Raw genomic sequence first — 19364 nt, 5'->3', positions numbered from 1 at the left:
ACAAAACAAAAGTACTTAAATTTTAAATGACAGCCAACATACTGGGCCACAGTTACCAAGAAAGTACGTTATCTATAATTTGGTGCCAGAATGAATGTAATCCTGAACAGGTGAAACAACTCATGAAACCTCCAAAACTAAATGTATTTTTTTAAAGATTTATTTATTTGAGAGAATGCATGTGCACACACATGCACACAAAAGAGGGGTGGTAAAGGAGGAGGGAGAGAGTGTCCAAAGCAGACTTCACGCTGAGCGCAAAGCCCTACGTGGGGGCTCAATCTTACGACCTTGAGATCATAACCTGAGCCAAAATCAAGAGTTGGAAGCTCAACCAACTGTGCCACCCAGGCACCCCACCAAAAGAGTTTTAAAAGTAAACATACATAAATTCTAAGTTTGCATTTAGCTTCAAACATAAAATGTTGCCAAGCAGAAATATTCATAAACAGATCTCATTTTACCTGATAAAGATACCCAGGAGGGTATCTTAACCTAGGAGGTTAAGGGATTTGTCCAAACTGTGAAAAAATTCATTTGCCCTAAGTATAGACGAGTATCAATTACATTCCTCTGACATGCTATATATACACATATTTACCCACATATATTAAAAAATGAGAACTACAATCAATATTACCCATCCAAAGGACTATCAAGAGATGGACAACTTCCTGAGCCAGAATTTTCAGGGCTACTTAAAGACAATGGGTCCAGCATCTAGAAAAATAAAGAGTTCCTCCATGATTCAATGTGATATAACCAGAAGTTACCAGTTTCTTTTAAACAGCTTTATTGAGATATAATTCATATATTGTAAAATTCACCCATTTAAAGTGTACAGTTTAGTGGTTTTTAGTATATTGAGAGCTGTGCAACCCTCACCAGTATCCGAGAACACTTTCAGTACCCAAAAGACCCCATATCTAAAAGCAGTCACCTCCCCTCAGAGTACTAATTTTTTAATGTTTTAAATGTAGTGATCCCTTATAGGTAGGTAACTTCAAAATTACCTAAGAGAAAAATATTTTCTCTATAGACTATTAGCTTAATAACTAAAAGCTAAAAGATTTCACATAACTTTGCTTACTCAACACTGAACAATACTCCCACCACTCAAACTGAGAAATGACACCATGACTACTACATTATTAAAACATTTAAAAACGTTTTACAAAGTTGACAAACGTAAGCCTCACAAAGTTAAATATTTGAAATTTTACTCTATCTTTCAACTGTCAAAAATCTGAATGTTAACCCCATGATTACAAACAAATGCATTCATTTATTTATAGATGAGCAAAGTAAGAAAACCAGCCTTACTCCAGCTTTGTTTATACATGAATGCACACAGGCACATATAAGTTAGTTGACATTTTCCTATGTGTTTTACTATTTTGCTCACTTAAAAGGGAAGATATAGGATGGGAGAAGAGGTCACACACTCACACACACATAGGATACTAGCCGAACCACACAAATCCTGACAACACCCCTTTAAATGAAATGAAAAATGACATCCAACTTTTGCTTACTTGGTCCATGCTCTCTGGAATGAACTCTCCTTCACTGTTGATACTGGTGAATGACCCATTCCGGGCAACCTGGTGTAATTCATCTGGAATGTATCCTGGGGGAGGGGAGCTTCTATCTCTACTAGTGGGACCTCAAAGGAAAAAAATTATACAATTTTATAAATATCAACTGGGAACTAATTTTTGTTTCAACTAAATATGCACACAGGATTTCTGGACCATACTACCAATAATTTTAGCTACTGAAATCCAGTTTATATTAAAACTTATCCGAATATTCAGTTCTATAAATCTTCAAACGTATTTATACCTTTTTAAACTCTCACCCTACTATAATTATTAACCTCACTGTAATATTCATTTATACTTATTAGGTGGTATGTTCCTCTAACTGCTGACAACTGCATTATGGGGCTGATATTATAATAAAGATTTTTAGATGCCACTGCTTGTGAACTTCCAAGGATCATTTGTACCTAGATATATGTTACCCTTTAACGGAACTTATGGAAGGCATCATAACGTAGTGGAAAGAATGTGGGCTTTAGACCCGTTTAAATCTCAGTTCTAGTTATTTATCAACTGTATGGCTTTGGTAAAGTTACCCAATCCCCACAAACCCGTTTCCTCATCTGTCAATGAAAGACTAAATCCCTCCTTTCTTAGAGAACAAACTGGTAGTTGCCAGAAGGAAGGTGGGTGTGAGGACAGGTGAAACAGGTGAGGGGAATTAAGAGTACACTTATCTTGACAAGCACTGAGAAATGTACAGAACTCCTGAATCATTAAATTGTACACCTGAACTAACATAACACTGTATGTTAATTATATTCGAATTTTAAAAATAGACTAAAAAATACGTAAAGCCAGCACTTAGGGTAAACAAACAGACTAAATCCCTCCTTTGCAAAGGTATTGTTGTGGTAAAATTACTCATAATGAACAAATGTTATGCACATTTGGCTCCATGATGCTCTTTCCGTTCCCTTTCCTTAATCTTTAGAAACCTAAAGTGATACACACAACTAATGAATCGTTGAACACTATATCAAAAACTAATGATGTCCTGTATGTTGGCTAACTGAACATAATTAAAAAAAGTAAATTTAGAAAAAAACCCAAAGAAACCTAAAGTGAGATTACTTCTTAAATCACTTAGGCCATATTCGAGTGCTTTCAAATTGGAATCCTGAATTTTATTCTTGGGTACTTTAAAATTAGGTTTTATGACAAGCCATATTCCTGGCATTTAAATTTCTTCACAGTTTAGAAAATGAGAAAATCTAATATAGTTCATCTAATAAATCACATCATTTCTTATGAGACAATAATCCACTTTATTTTTACCTGGTTTTATAGAAGTAACATTGTTTGTTAACACAACTCTCCCGTTTTCTCTGAATATTTTCAAATTAAACTATTAAAAAAAAGATATGGGGAAGTTATGTGAGCATTTAACTTTTGGTCAGATTTAAAGCAAAAAGGCTTTGCCTTATAAAAAGGGTCACTGCAAGTATATGCCAACATTTCTTAGTGAGGAGATAGGGAGAAAGAGAACAAAAGGATTACCAAGAGATGTACACAGAAAAGAAAACTTTCTACTTGACTCTGAAATAATTAGGAACTCAACTCTGAGCCAGGGATTTACTTAAGCTTTGTAACAGCTATGATCACTCTGCCCCTAGTATTTTTATTCCTTCCATATACCCTTATTTACAAAAGAAGATCAGTATACTCACTACTAAAAGGAGATAGAGAAGAAAAACTGCTATGAAAGTTTCTTCATCTCCTTACTTAATAACTCATTTTTCTTTTCATTTACTTTATTTTTATTGAAGTCTAGTTGACATGCAATGTTAAAACAATTTCAGGTATACAACACAGTGATCTGACAATTCTAATGCTCACCACTCTAAGTGTAGTTGGCATCTATCGCCATGTGTTATTACAATATCATTGACTATATTCCCTACACTGTGCTTTTCATCTCCATGACAAACTTATTTTACAACTGGAAGTTTGTGCCTCTTGATCCCCTTCACCTATTTTGCCCAACCCCTCAATCCCCTGACAACCACTAGTTTTTTTCTCTGTATCTAAGAGTCTGGTTTTTGCTTGTTTATTCATTTGTTTTGTTTTTTAGATTCTACATATAAGTGAAATCAGATGGTATCTGTCTTTCTCTGACTTATTTCACTTAGCATAATACTCTCTAGGTCCATCTGTGTTGCCACAAATGGCATGATCTCATTCTTTTTTATGGCTCATCAATATAGCATTGTATATATATACACCACATCTTTATCTATTCATCTATCCATGGACACTTAGGTTGTATCCATATCTTGGCTACTGTAAATAATGCTACAAAAAATACAGGGATGCATATAACTTTTCGAATTAGCTTTTCTTCTTCGAATTTCTTTGCATCTCATTTTCTTTACCAAAAGACACAAGAAAAGATGCTCAACATCACTCATCATCAGGGAAATGCAAATCAAATCACAATGAGATATCACCTCACACCTATCAGAATGGCTAAAATCAACAGCACATGAAACAACAGGTACAAAAAAAGGATGTGAAAGGATAGTTCATGAACTGTTGGGGGAAATATAAATTGGTGTAACCACTGTGGAAAACAGTATGGAGAAGATTACTCAAAAAATTAGAAACTGAACTACCATATGACCATATAATTCCACTATTGGGTATGTATACCCAAAGATAACCCATTTTTCTTAACTTTTGATGGTAATGGATATCCCAAATCACTCTTGGTTGAGACCTCCACACCAGCATACACTCCATCCCAAAGGTAGTTTTTCCAATGGCTATCTTTTATGAAAATAATTAAAGAGAATAACTGTCAACAAATAAGGAAAAATGTCATATCTATAAAAGCCATTCCAAGTGTAAAGAGGGGGCCAATAAAAGGTCAATAATTTTCTATATTACAATTTCCAGTTTCTTCTTATGCTAGCACTTAAATAAGAATATTTACTAGTAGGACAAGAGTGAGGTATTCAGTACAGTTTTAATTCAAAATGAACTTAAAATGTCAATTTAATGCATTCAGCTTATTCTAATACAACTAGAGTGAATTGGCAATTTTTTACTTTAAAATGATAAATACTATGTGATAAGGGAGTGAAGAAAGAAATGTATGTTTAATAACAGTCATGTTTTCTAGTTTGAAAAGCAAAATGCTCTTTAAAAGAGTTCTCTTAATTTATTGCCACAAGAATCCCATGATTTTTTTTTAAGACTTTATTTATTTGAGAGAAAGAGAGAGAGAATGAGTGAGAGAGAACACAAGCAGGGTGAAGGGCAGAGGGAGAAGGAGACTCCCTGCTGGCAGGGAGCCCAATGTAGGACTCGATCCCGGGACTCTGGGATCATGACCTGAGCCAAAGGCAGATGCTTAACCAACTGAGCCACACAGGCGCCCAAGAATCCCACGGTTTAAGGATGAGAACAAAGTTACTTGTCTCAAGTTAATTAGAGAGATGGAATTTGAATTCAGGCATCCCTAATGTTCTTTCACCAAAATTCTGAACTATAACAAAATATATTTGAATGAAGATAATAAGCAATTTCTATTTTACTTGTGTATCATCTCTGCTGTTCACATTTCCAGCATTTCTGAAACCAAAAGTAGGACTTAAGTAAGGCAGATACTTAGAAGGAACTAGTTATAAAATAGCTTCTTCTGCGGTTCCAAAACAGAAGACGAATAACAGATTTTGGGGGGGTCCCACACACCAATTTAATCTTTTCTTTTGTTATTAAAAATCTTCCTCTGTTACCACTCTTGGATTCCCAACATCTCTTATTCTGCCCCCTCTTCTGTTTCTCCCTCTCCAGTCATGTTTCACCTCTTCTACCTTTCCCTTTCAAATCCATATGTTTTCATGCTGTTTTTAATGATCACATTCACTGCCCTGTTAAAAAACATTTATACCAGTGGTTTTTGAGCAATGTAATACTTTTATCACATAAAAATGCAGATTATCAATGTTTTATACTAATTGAAGAAGATCCACTGAACTGGGGAGTTTAGAGCACCTCTGCCTTGCCCACACCTCTCTACTAGACCTCCTTCAAAACTGACAATACACGGGATCCATTGTTTCTTTGTATACTACAAGCTTAATTTTAACAATCTATTATTAATGACGAATACTGAATACTAAGAAAGCAACAATCTGGAAACTGTTAGCAATTCATTTTGATGTAATGACAAAAACTTAGAGAAAGGCTTATTTAGTCCAATCCCTTAATTTAAGTATATTAGAATTACTTTTAATTTCTTCCGTTCAGTTTATTTGTACAATTAGAAGCTCTTTGAGGTTTTACTTAAATTTGTTAAATATTAAAATACCCTAGGTACATAAAGAAAACAAATATTTAAGTTGGTGATTGTTTATCTTGTAACATTTGACATAACTCTTCAAGGAACATCAGAAACTAGAACATAGTTGACTGAGAAAAATTACAGAGAGTACAAAGGTAGGCTGCTATTTATCATGGTTATGTTTAGGTGTTACCCTACGTTAAAGGATGGAGAAGAAACTGAGATATTGCCCATTTTATGGTTCAGACACTAGCATTCTTACCTATTATGGAAAGCCGCTTTTTCCTCTCTGCTCCAAATACTGTGTTATCCAAATCTTCTAGTGATGGCAATGGTTCTAAATTAGTAGCCTACAAAGAAAAAAGGATGATTAATGCTATTCTTCTCCCTTGGGGCTTCAAACAGAATTCTTTCCCATACCAAATACAACCTAGATATTCTACATTGTTTGTAGGTCTTATCAAATCTCTTTGAAATTTTAATTCCAGCATAATTCTTCCCAAGTTCTCAGTATTTCTATTAGTTTCATATGTACAGTATATTACACTTATTTATAATTTTGGCTACACAGTTTTGAGGGGCAAGGATATTAAACTATAGCAATTCAATATGTAAGTTTACATTCCATTACACTGAAAAAGTATCAATGATACAGACTGTAACTATGTTTCATATACTGACTTTCACTGGCATAAATCCTATAATCCTCACTGAAAGAAGTCTCAATTCGTACCTGTGTACTTCCGTTTATTACAAGTAATATCTTGAGGCTCTTCATGTGAATACTACGATCCAGCAGTTCCACAGCTTTGTCCAAGTCATCTTGGGTAGTTAATGGAATTACCAACTAAACATAAAGGAACATAATGAATCATGCAACCATCCCAACAGGTCAAGTCCTTTCAGGAGCATCTCTGTTACTATGGAATTACAAATTTCAAAATACCCTGGCTCTTTCATTTGTCAGTATAATGAAATTCTGAATGAATAAATGTATCTAAATCATTATACTCTTCCCATCCTACTACCACTAAAATCATAAGGACAATTTTCTAGGACATTCCCATAAAGATGTGAAACGTAAGGTATTGTATCTTCATCCCAAACAGCACTGAAGAACACACACAAAAACTATATAAAATAAAGGTACTATATTTCATCTGCACTGATGAAACTCTCACATTTTTCTCTATAGTAACTATGGATTTGCATTCTCAACTAGAGTGCTTATCAACATCGCAAATACAATGAACATCTGTAGCAGTTGCCATGGAGTGGGCCACTAGCAATGTACCTGCAATCTACAGTCCACTTGGGCTCTCATCTCTGACCCTGGTGACTTGACCACTAAACTCTAAACAAATAAGCTAAATGGGTCAGCCATCCAAAGTAAACCCTAAATGTGGATATATGCTTTCACTAGTTCTCTCATGGGTCAGATGTCATAAGGGACAAAAGCAGGGGTGCTGGGTGGCTCAGTGGGTTAAGCAGCCGACTCCTGGTTTTGGTTCAGGTAATGATCTCAGGTTCCTGGAACTGAGTCCCATGTGAGGTTCCACACTCAGCAGGGAGTCTGCTTGAGGATTCTCTTTCCCTCTTCTCCTCATAACCCTCTCCCCCATGCACATGCATGCATACTGGCTCGCTCTCTAAAATAAATCTTTAAGGGGCGCCTGAGTGGCACAGTCGTTAAGCGTCTGCCTTCGGCTCAGGGTGTGATCCCGGCGTTTTGGGATCCAGCCCCACATCAGGCTCCTCCGCTAAAAGCCTGCTTCTTCCTCTCCCACTCCCCCTGCTTGTGTTCCCTCTCTTGCTGGCTGTCTCTATCAAATAAAAATCTTAAATAAATAAATAAATAAATAAATAAATAAATAAATAAATAAATAAAATCTTTAAAATAAATAAAGGACAAAAGCGCCTGAGAAGTCTATGAGAAAGTCATGATTTACAAAACTTAAGAAAATTAAAACTTTTTTTAAAAATGTAAACTTTTCAATGTATATTCCATCTCACTGAAGAACGGACAGAATAAAAACAAACGAACATATTCCATACCTGTTACCCTGCTCTAATTAAGTACAGTATAGAAGCCATTCAAATGTAAAGGCCTAGTTAGTTTGGGGTCCTCTACAGTATAAATTCCTTTAGGACAAGGACACTAATAATTGACAAAGAGCATGGCAAAGAGCAAACACTTGGTAAATACTGTTTAATGGATATTATAAGGTAAAAGCTTCCTCTGTAACTAAACGTCTCAGCCGACATGGTATGCATTCTCTGCAGATTTCTTTATGGAAAATAGTCCTTGTTTTAATAAAGGCTGCCAAACACAAATAATGTGGATTCTGGACTAATGTGAATTCTATCATGCAATCCACTTAAATTTACTTAATGTGTACGTGAAATTATATTCCCAATTTCTTTTTGTAGCTACTTTAGTCGTTTTGTACTATTCCAACTGACCTACTAACCAGGCCTTTTTTCCCTCTATGAGAATTTTTCTAATAAAAAAAGAATATTAACTGTTTGGTATCACAGAATAAGCATTTGGAAAAAGAATAACCTTTCATTTTCCTATCAATTATGAACCATATTAATATATCTTGTTCCTATCTTTAGTATTTTTAATTATATTTTAAGCACTAGAAAACATTTTAAAGCAATGATGATTATTTTTTCCAGTTTTTCATTTCAGGGGAAAACCTGAATGTTTACTTTAACTACAATATTTATTAATAATTGGATTGTTTACTTCTCCAAGATACTGTTGCTTTTGGGGGTTAAAGACACTAATTTAAAACACAGTAACAGAATATTAACATAAATGATTCTGTTCTTCAGTTAGCTAATGTGAAATCTGGGCATTCTGGAGGAGTATGTGGATTGGTAGTCTGGACTACTTTACGGTTCTAATGTGACCCCTTATATGTTCTAAGGTCACCTATCATCAATTTTACAATAAGGACTAAGAGTCAAGAACAAGTCCCAACTTGTCTATATTAAATAAATCACACAATGTTTTCCTGCTTGGTGAATTCATTTCAGCCTCATTCATGAAAATTTCCCTCTGCTTTAATATTGATATATTAGTTGTCAATATAAATCCTTTCTGTAAACTAAAAATTGAGTCCCAAAACCCACTAAATAGAACCTAAATTTGAAAGAAGTGACTTATTTGTGTGACTTTACATAGTGAAACATGATAATAGTCCATAAACAGGCTTCCCTCCTCTAACTATCTAAAATGGGAAAGATCTTAGAAAACCACTTACCTTGCCTCAACACTCTCACACTCATCTCCCATGACAACACACACACACATTCTCTCTCCATTCTTTCTCTCTCTCTCCACTATTAAATAAAGAGGAACCCAACTAACAAACCCAACCAATCCCAGCTTACATTTTCACACTGTTTCAATTCTAGCAAGGTACAAGTTTATAGAATAATGGTTCTTTTAGAACACAGGGATTTATACTATACTAGAAATAAATAGCTACAGAACTGGGATAATAAGCAGTATAAATGAGTTTTTCGCTTGTCCCCAAGTCCACAAAACTAAGACTTTATAAGTCACCACAGTGTTGAAGGGCACGCACTGAGTTTGTCATGATTAACTCACAGAATCACAGAGTCTCACAGAATCTTAGTTTCAAGAAATTGTTCTTACCCTAATGTCTCTTCTACTACATTCCTGCCAAGAGGCCACCATAATGGCAGAAGCACTCACCAGAAATCCTTCAGAAAGCATGAGAAAAAGAAACTGAAAATGGAGAAATTTTCCAATTTTTACAAAATGGGAGAAGGTTCCTGAAACTACAGATTAGTTAGCTTGATGTCAATCCTCAAGAAAACTCTAAAAAAAATTATATAAATAATTTGGGAGAACTCAGAAAAGAAACAGCAATTCTAGGAGCTAGAACAGATACAATATGAACAAATTATGTCAGACTAATCTCATTTCTCTTGATAGACCTTTTAGACTGGTACGTCAAGACAATATTGTAGCCTTAATATATCTTGACATTTTAAAGTTTTCCATGATATAATTTTAGACCAAACAAAAACAAAGATATACCTGGTTCCCCTAAAAGCATACCATGAAATAAAGAATCAAATTCAAGCCTGTTTATATGGGAAAAGATTCTAGGAATATGGTAGGGGAATGGGGAAGTCAGGGAAGGAGGCCCATAAAGGGTGTGTTATCCAACAAGTTACCACTGTGATTAAGTGGAACCCATCCATTCCCACCTCCCATCCCATCCTTGAGTCTAATTCTCCCATCACCTCCCTGGCACCCCCACATGTACTTTAGGTGTAGACCCTACAGCTGTACCTCTGAAAAGCCCTCAGAGTCTCAGGGGCTGACAGCTGGAAATTAAGGCCAGCACAACAGAAATAATAAGTGCCAACACAGGGCCAGGCAACAAGAGGTGTTCATGGCTAACTGAAAACCCAAAAAGTATTTGAAAAATGAAATTTTAAGGTATTACTACAGTATGATACTCATCACTTTGTTCAGGGATATTATTTGTTTGGATACAGATTTTTACTTTATCAAAATATTTTCTGCTTTCATCAGTAAGCGTTTCTTTAGACAAACTAATCAGCATATTTTTTGCTTTAAATAATTCATTTGAAAATCTAATATTTGAAAATATTTATTTGCACAATTCTTTAACATTGGCAAAGCATTCACATGTTTTCTCAAGTTAATTTTTACTAAGCTCTCTACCGTTACTCCACTCCCATTGGCACTTTTTCTATTCCTAAAATATATTAGTCTTTTCCATCTTAGGATCTCTGTAGGCACTTTTCTCAGCTGCTCTCTCTACCAGGAATGTTCTTCCCCTCAAACTATTTGCAAGTTTGGCTTTTCATACCTCAAGTCACAGTAATTAAACATTACCACCTCAGTTCTTAGCGTACTATCTAAACAGAACACCTACTGCCTTGCCTTTATTCTTTTTCACGGTATTTTATGCATGTCCTTCAAAGAACCTCATATATTTGAACAACTCATTATTTAATTGTATGCTTTTACCACAAGTCTATAAACTCCATGCAGGGCTCCAATTCATAAATCACAGCATTATGCCTGCCAAATTCAACCAGTATTTTCTAAGGAAAACAACAAATTAACCAATCAACCCCAATGTCCCTGAAAATTTTAAGATTCAAGATCTTGAGATCTCACAGGATCTGAAAGAAACCTCAGAGATTATCTAATCCAATCTGAGTTTTACAGATAGTTCAAAAGAGGATTTTCCAGAACACAGCTCCTCAGTGCCAGAGCAAGCCCTTAAGATCACATGTACTGACTCACAAACATAAATATAACGATCTAATCATGTCCTAACCAATATGAAAATAATCCTTTTAAAGTTTTAACTAAACTATCTGACTACCAAAGCTCTATTGTCTCTATAGCCAAGTGCAGAGAATGAGAAAATAAGACAGTTCACCAAAAAGTACACAGAGTGATAATAAAAACATACATAAGAAGCAAAGTTTTTTTTTAAAGATTTTATTTATTTATTGAGAGAGAGAGAAAGAGAAAGAGCGCACGTGCAAACTGGGGAAGGAGCAGAGGGAGAGGGAGAGAGAATCTCTGGCAGACTCCCCACTGAACAGGGAGCCTGACTCAGGGCTTGATCTCACGACCCTGAGATCACAACCTGAGCCAAAATCAAGCGTCAGACACTTAACTGACTGAGCCACCCAGATGCCCCAGCAGCAAACTTCTAAGTAATACATATATTTCCTCCTTCAGAAATATATTCTCATTCAATTATTTGCACAGTAGCATCTTTCACAATACCTTCCACAATGGGAAAAAAATCCATTTCAGTTAGTTAAAATTTATAAATTTACTTGTAGTATTTTATTTCTCTAACACACCATAACCTTATCAATCCCTAAATAAACATTCCTAAAACAGTCTCTTAAATGAACATACTACTTTTCAAAATAGGAGCTACTGAAAGTTAAACTCTACAAGTTTACCTCATTATTGGTATAATGGAGATCCATAGACTGTCCAAAGGCAATTTTAGCCTTAGATCTCAGATCTTCCAGTTTAACTGGTCTGGGGAACTGAAGGATTCTACACAGACAGAATTTTAAGATAATTAATTTTCTTAGGCATAGTTAAGTAACATTTACAACAGCTATCTCTTTGGTAGAGAAACACACAATTAAGTCTGAAACTGTTTTATGAATATTAAAAAGCAATTGTAAAATGTTCACTGAAGAAAGTGATTAAAATTAAACTTAACTACGTGACATCAATATAATGGAATGCAATGAAACTGTTAAAAAGCATGAAGTTGTTCCCTGGGGATTTAAATTTTGATTTCTGTACCCTTATCAACTCAACATTTTTGAGCACCTATATATCATGTAAGTATATCCCCAAAATAAGTATTTTTTAAAAATTAAAAATTTTAAATTCTAATATTTTCTTCCTATGTAGCAAAGCATTAGCCTGCAATCCCCATGGGGAGGCATGCACTTAAACTTGGGAGATTTCTGCACCAGGCTGTAAACTCTGTAAGGGGGAAGGACCATGTCTGTTTCACTCACTTTATTCCTTCACGGACCAGTACTTATGCTACTTAATAAATAGTGCTCAATGAATGGGAAAGAACTGAGAAAATATCCATTAAAGAACAATAAGTGGGGAAAAAGTAGATTGGACAGCAGGATGGTATATCTGGTATAACCCATTTTTGTAGACATCACTGTGTAAAGCATTTATACATCTTCAGGTTATATGACTTATGAGCCTTTTTAAAGTCCTTAAAATGGATAGCTCTTTCATTAAATGAATTTCAATGAGACACTAATAACAGAAATGAAATCCCATCTTCATTAACTCCTATTAGGCCTTGCTAGCAATTTTGTTGTCAACCACCACCACCACCCTCCACCACTGCATTAAGATAGAGATATCCAGTGGAAGGCTAGGCCTTTGCTGATTAATTTATAGCCACCATTCCAACTCATCTTTCTCAAAGTTACTAATTTATACAAGTCATATGATTGAGGCCTCTCAATCAAAATTATGAATGTTAACTCCATGTATATAAGTTCTATAAAATATCTGAAGGGATGATACAATTATGATAAGGAGAAATATATTTAATTTCCCCTGACTAAAAATAAAAGGGAATGGTAATATTTAAAAGCTGCATTATGCAATGACCTTTTTTATTTTCTAAAATAAAAACAATCATTTCTAATGTTTAGCTTAAATTTTGACAGATTCTAAGTTCACGTTACACATTACCAAGGACTATTCCATTCTCAATTTGTAAGCCATGAACCTCCACTAAAGTCCAGAAAAAAACCTCTAATGGCTTTGATTATAACTCATTTGATTAAATTAATAAACTGATATGTAATGTTTCTTTCCTTACCTTTTTTCCCCTCTATGTTCAAATTTGACTCGAATATCATTCTGTAATGAAACAATAAATCGTTTCAGAGATCAGACAAAATTTCTAGAATTTCTAGGTTATTTTTTTCTTAGTCACTCGTTTTTTTTTCCCCTTGGTCACTCATTTAAAATGGAGCAGGGGGAAAGGAGGGTTTCATTTTCAGTGTGAACTCCAATCAATTGATAGTGTCTACCAAACAGCTGGCTTGAGAATTATGTTGCTGAATCTGGGCTGAAAGCAAAGAGCACCAAGATGTCTTAGTGCTAGCACCATGGGTATGAGACACTTGCTAATCCTGTTAGAGGAAAATATAGGATACTGCATTACCACTTTTTGTGTTGAACATCTGAAACAAATTTTACTTATAAAAATCAAAATGATGCTCATTTGTAAATAGAATAATACACTATTTTTAAATAAAAACAATTTGCTTATCTTTTTTTTTTCAAGATTTTATTTATTTATTTGACAGAGAGAGAGAGAGAGACAGCCAGCCAGAGAGGGAACACAAGCAGGGGGAGTGGGAGAGGAAGAAGCAGGCTCATAGCAGAGGAGCCTGATGTGGGGCTCGATCCCAGAACGCCGGGATCACGCCCTGAGCCGAAGGCAGACGCTTAAACGCAGTGCCACCCAAGGGCCCCAACAATTTGCTTATCTTAAGTGCTTTAAGAATGGATGAAACATCAGCATCAGAAAGCAGTTACCACATTAAATGAAACTCTAGCACACCCATTTGGAAAAATGTATGACAAACAACAAAATATTTGACTCGAAAGTGTAAAAGACAGACACTTTAACAAACCCTCTATGAGATCAGGATATTCAAGACAAATAGATCATATAACAACAATATATTTTTATTAAAATATTAGGGGCGCCTGGGTGGCTCAGCCATTGAGCATGTGCCTTCGGCTCAAGGCGTGATCCCGGCGTTCTGGGATCGAGCCCCGCATCAGGCTCCTTCGCTATGAGCCTGCTTCTTCCTCTCCCACTGCCCCTGCTTGTGTTCCCTCTCTCACTGGCTGTCTCTATCTCTGTCAAATGAATAAATAAAATCTTTAAAAAAATAAATAAAAATAAAATAAAATATTAAAACAAATACCTGCTTTTTTGGTGATGAAGATTTTGTTTTTCTGGTTTCCTGTAAAGATAACGCTGGTCGACTGGCTTTATGAAGAACAGCCAAATCTTGCATGATTGAGTTCAAAGCCTGCTGATCATCTAAGTATTTTCAAAATAATATATACACAGAATTGTAATTTCAATATTCATCATAGATATCAAACACAAAATTGATCATGAAATTTAATGCAAAATGCATTAATTTAACACAAAAAAGCATCTAGGACATTTTCAATGCTTACACTGTTATTTTGGTGAAAAAATTTTTATTTAAAAACTGAAGACAAGTAACATTAAAATGCACTAGACTCAAGCACTAGCATCACACTAGGTGTTACATTTACAGGCAAGATGAAGCCATTCTGATTCTTGTAACAATGTAACATCCTAGTATATGTGTCAAAACAGCCCCATCATAACAAATTACTTTCTGTAACTCCTAAATAAAACATCAATAGAACATCTAAAATTTTAATTAAAGCAAGTTGGGGGAGGGGACAGACTTTCATCATTATTTGGCATTTATGTTCAAAGTACAAATTTCTTTTAGAGTTTTTTCATCAGTACTTCAAGTCAGAAACAAAAAGCTTTATCTGTAGATAATAACCTGCTAATATTTGGAAGTGTTTTCTTGAACTTCCTCACCATAAAGTTCAACAAGACTACAAACATTTAACAGACTATTTAATGATCTCAGCCAGTAACAACTTAAAAGGTAATAATGTAAGAAAAATGTATTCCTTAGAAAAAAGTAGTGAATCCATAAAACTGAGTGAAAGGATCATGAACCACGAACTTTTAATTTCTTCCAAAATATATCAAAAATTTCTTTCTAAGACTATAAGCATGACTCTCCTAGTAATACCAATTATATGCTCTCTGGAGAAGTTCAGAGACAATTTAATTGATTTTTCACTAGTAAATCAGTTCTACTAACGATAATCAGCCAGTGGTCAATAAAGGAACTGAGGAATTTTTACAGCTTACATTTTAAAATGTAACTATTTTGGTGAACAGTAATTTATGTTTCAGAGTAGTAATCGTTAAAACATACTTTATCCTGTAAGGAGAAATCACTAAAAAGAATGTGGCAATTCAATGGCTTCATTAGCCTTTCAAACACACAAATAGCTGCCTTCTCTAATGTATTAATTTTTTATAACACTCAATATATTCTGCTCTATAATGAAACTATTTGAATATTAAAATTAAAATTAATGGTGCCATAGGCTTATTAATAAATTCCAAGTTTAGAGAATTTTTATAATCCTTTACAAGCTATTCTTTGTAAAATAAAATTTCATCATGTTAGCTTAGCCAAACACCAACTGAGCCAGTTGGGTATAACGTACTCACAAAGTGAGTGCTGTCCACAGGTCTAAACCAGACCGTGTCATTTATTCATAAAAATAAATCTGCCCTTAGGGAAAAAAATTAGCTGAGAATGATCTCAATTGGAATAAAATTATCTCATGTAACCTTCTTGAGAAAGGTAAGATCCTTAATCCTATACTGGGGAGAAGGGAACTCTTAACACCTAAATGTATGTATATATGTTCTAACTATTTTCTTCATTAGGAAAACTTAAATACTTGAATTTAGATATTTTCTCATGTTTAACATCACAATACCAAAATAAATGCCTGGCTTAAATCTCTTATCACATTTACATATACTAATTTCCTTGTTTAAAAAAATGAGTACGTTTTTTCTATTGTAGATGTAAAAAGGTAAAGAGGATCATTTGAATAAAAGTAACTTCTTAGTGAAATGACATACAAACGAAGGGCAATTTAAAAGTCAGGTTTCTTCATCTAGTATTCTCCCTGGACATCAGACTCTAAGTAAGTCCCAATGCATCTTAGCAGTTTATTTTGAATGTCCCTACTAGGATATCCTGCATGACACAGTCATTCTAAATCTGTAAGTTAACTCAAAAAGTGCTTTAATTGAAAATCTAAAGTAAATAAATATAAAACATTACATAAAACTTCATTATAAATATGTTTTTTTATACACACAGAGAAAAATTTTTCTTCCCCATTTTATACCTTAATTACAGACAAAAGTTGCTTTTAGTTTGAACTCACCCATCATGGCAACCAGCTCAATAATTTGAAAATTAGGAGAATGGTTCTTCCATCAGCATTCTTTACTGCCTTAGGAGGAAAAACGATGAACATATTAGTAATAAAAAGAAACAGAAGAGGCAGCCACACACAAAGTAAGAATAAATAACACTAATGAGAATAATACAATATTAATACTTTATACATTTTGCTGGGGAGAAGCGCTTTATTTTTGCAACATACTCAATTACTGAGAATGAACTAAGGATCATTAGCATTCCATATTAAATTTAACTCAGTATTTTTCAGGCTGTCTGTCTACACTAGGGGGAAAAAAAAGAATTTTTCAGAGTCAAAAATCTCTTTTTTCTTCCCCTTGCCCAAAGAAATCTCTTCTTTTTTTATTCAAAGATTTTATTTACTTATTTAAGAGAGAGAGCAGGGGAGGAGGAGAGGAAGAGGGAGAAAGAGGCAGAAAGAATCTCAGGCAGACTTTGCTCTGAGAGCAGAGCACAAAGCTGGGCTTGATCTCACGACCCACGACATGATGACCTGAGCCAAAATCAAGAGTTGGACGCTCAACTGACTGAGCCACCCAGGTACCCCAGCAAAGTCAAAAATCTTAGGAATAACCAAAAAAACTCAAATTCCTACAGGGCAGATATAAAAATGAATAGAAAAGGTCATGTTTAGAGACAAAAAAGAGAACATCAAAAAAATAGTAATTATCTACAAAAATTCTCTCTTCCAAAAAAGAAAAAATTGTCAGAATCAACTTTTTCAGAACTCTGGAACTACCCAAAGGCTTGCAGCAATGCGGGCAGCACTTAAGAAATTTGGTAAAAAGAAAGCCTCTGACCTTCCCTATTCCTATCTCCCACGGTTATCCCCAGCTCCGAAACAGCAATGTAAACCAAATAGTTCACAGTCACTGTGAAAATAAGCAGTTTGACTGCCACTGGAGAGGGCAGAATGGGACTGGAACTTCTTCAAAGTCTGATTCCAAAAAAAATGCCATATGACCTATCTAGTGGTTGGTCAATAGACACAACTTGAAAGGCTGACTTTATTTAACCTAACTAAAGTTCTTCCAATGCAAAGAGCTTGGGGTGTTTGTTGAAACCTACTAAGAACAACTGCTGCATATCTCAATGGTCTGAGAAAGGGGAGAACTGTTGGGGCAAACAATAGGTTTTAAACAAGTTGAGGAATGAGATTTCAGTAAGGTGCTCTGAATAGCTCCAACAGATTCCTGGGGCTCTAAAAGTCACACACATGCCCAGAACTGTTGCATAATCAAGAAAGGCCAAAGAAGGCCCTAGGCTTTCACCTAACAACTAAACAAACCAAGTAATCTTCAGTGACCACACACAGCACAGAATATAAACTTTAAAAAATTAGTGCCCAAAAGTCACTAAACAAATATGAACAATAAACAAAACACACTGGAGTGGGAAAAGAATCTGATTTCACGCTATTTTTTTCAAGAAAAAATTATGAGATGTATAAATACAGTATGACCCATACACGGGGGAAAAAAGAAATCAGCAGAAACTGACCATCAGGGAGCCCAAATGTTGGACTAACTAGGCAAAAAGATTAAATCAGCTATTTTAAATATATTCAAAGAACTAAGGAAGTCATGACTAAAAAACTGAAAAATGTAAGAGAATGATGACTCATCACAGAGAATATCAATAAAAACCCAAAAACTTTAAAAAGGAGCCAGACAGAAATTTCAGAGTTAGAAAATGTAATATCTGAAACCATTAAGCACACCAACATACGCATAATGGGAGTCCCAAAAGTACAGGAGAAAAAGAAAGGCACAGAAAGAATTTTTCAAAAAATAATAGTGAAAAACTTTCCAAATTTGGTGAGAAACAATTTACACAGACAAGAAGCTCAACAAACTACAAGTAGGATCGAACTGAAGTGATCTATACCTAGACACATCACACAAAAACTGTTAAAAGATGAAGAATATGAGAGCAGCAAAAAAGAAGGAACTCATCATGTACAAGGGATGCTTAACTGATTTTCACTGATAACCTAGGAAGGCAGAAAGCAGTGGGTAACATTCAGAGTGCTAAAAGAAAAAGACTACCAACCAAGAATTCTATATCCAGCAAAACCATCCTGTAAAACTGAAAACAAAAATACGACATTCCTACATAAACACAGAGAATTCATTACAACTAGAGCTGCCCTACAAGAAATTCAAAAGGAATCCTTCAGGCTGAAATATAAAGGACACTAGACAGTAAATCTAATCCACATGCAGAAAGAGCACCAGTAATGGTAATTAATTACCTATCTAAAGCTTAAAGACCACAAAAATGTTTGTTTCTTTTCATTTCTTCTATATGTGAATGTGATAGGTACAAAAATGGTCCACCCCAAAGGTGTCCATATCCCATTTCCTAGAACCTTTGCATATGTATTACCTTACATGGCAAAAGAAACTTTGAAGATGTGATACATCAATAAATTTGAGAGGATCACCCTGGATTATTGGGGTCAGATCTAACATAATCACAGGGATTATTATAAATAAAGGAATAAGCAGGAAAGTAAATGTCAGAGTGATGCTGCATAATAAAGGCTTGACCAGTCATTGCTGGCTTTGAAAATGGACTGGGATAGCCATGAGCTAATGAATAAGGACAGCTGCTAGACAGTGGGAAAGGCAAGAAAAATGGATTTTCCCCTAGAGCCTCCAGAAGGAGTACAGCAATGCTGACACCTTGATTTTAGCCTAGTGAGACTCATTTCAGACTTCTGACTTCCAAAACTTTAAGACAATAAACTTAGGTTTTAAGCACCAAATTTGTGGCAA

At 34.8% G+C, this 19364-nt stretch overlaps 1 protein-coding gene across 2 annotated transcripts in view; it reads right to left on the bottom strand.

The window, feature by feature from the left end:
* The window catches only part of MAP3K2 (mitogen-activated protein kinase kinase kinase 2), an 80647-nt gene that overhangs the window by 23295 nt on the left and 37988 nt on the right, over positions 1-19364 (bottom strand). For both annotated transcript variants that reach the window (XM_045777739.2, XM_045777740.2), the window contains exons 2-9: positions 16547-16615; positions 14437-14555; positions 13314-13354; positions 11899-11998; positions 6626-6739; positions 6155-6242; positions 1536-1666; positions 641-720 (exon numbers count right to left, since the gene is read on the bottom strand). In XM_045777739.2, coding sequence (XP_045633695.1) covers positions 641-720; positions 1536-1666; positions 6155-6242; positions 6626-6739; positions 11899-11998; positions 13314-13354; positions 14437-14555; positions 16547-16553 — 680 coding nt within the window. In that variant the 5' untranslated portion in view covers positions 16554-16615. The remainder of the gene's footprint in view (positions 1-640; positions 721-1535; positions 1667-6154; positions 6243-6625; positions 6740-11898; positions 11999-13313; positions 13355-14436; positions 14556-16546; positions 16616-19364) is intronic.

This window comes from Ursus americanus, chromosome 1, assembly GCF_024610735.1.
Source record: "Ursus americanus isolate L20-20 chromosome 1, mUrsAme1.1.p, whole genome shotgun sequence".
Lineage (NCBI taxonomy): Eukaryota > Metazoa > Chordata > Mammalia > Carnivora > Ursidae > Ursus > Ursus americanus.
The sequence above is the reverse complement of the archived record's forward strand: the minus strand, read 5'-3'. Positions and strand labels throughout refer to the sequence as shown.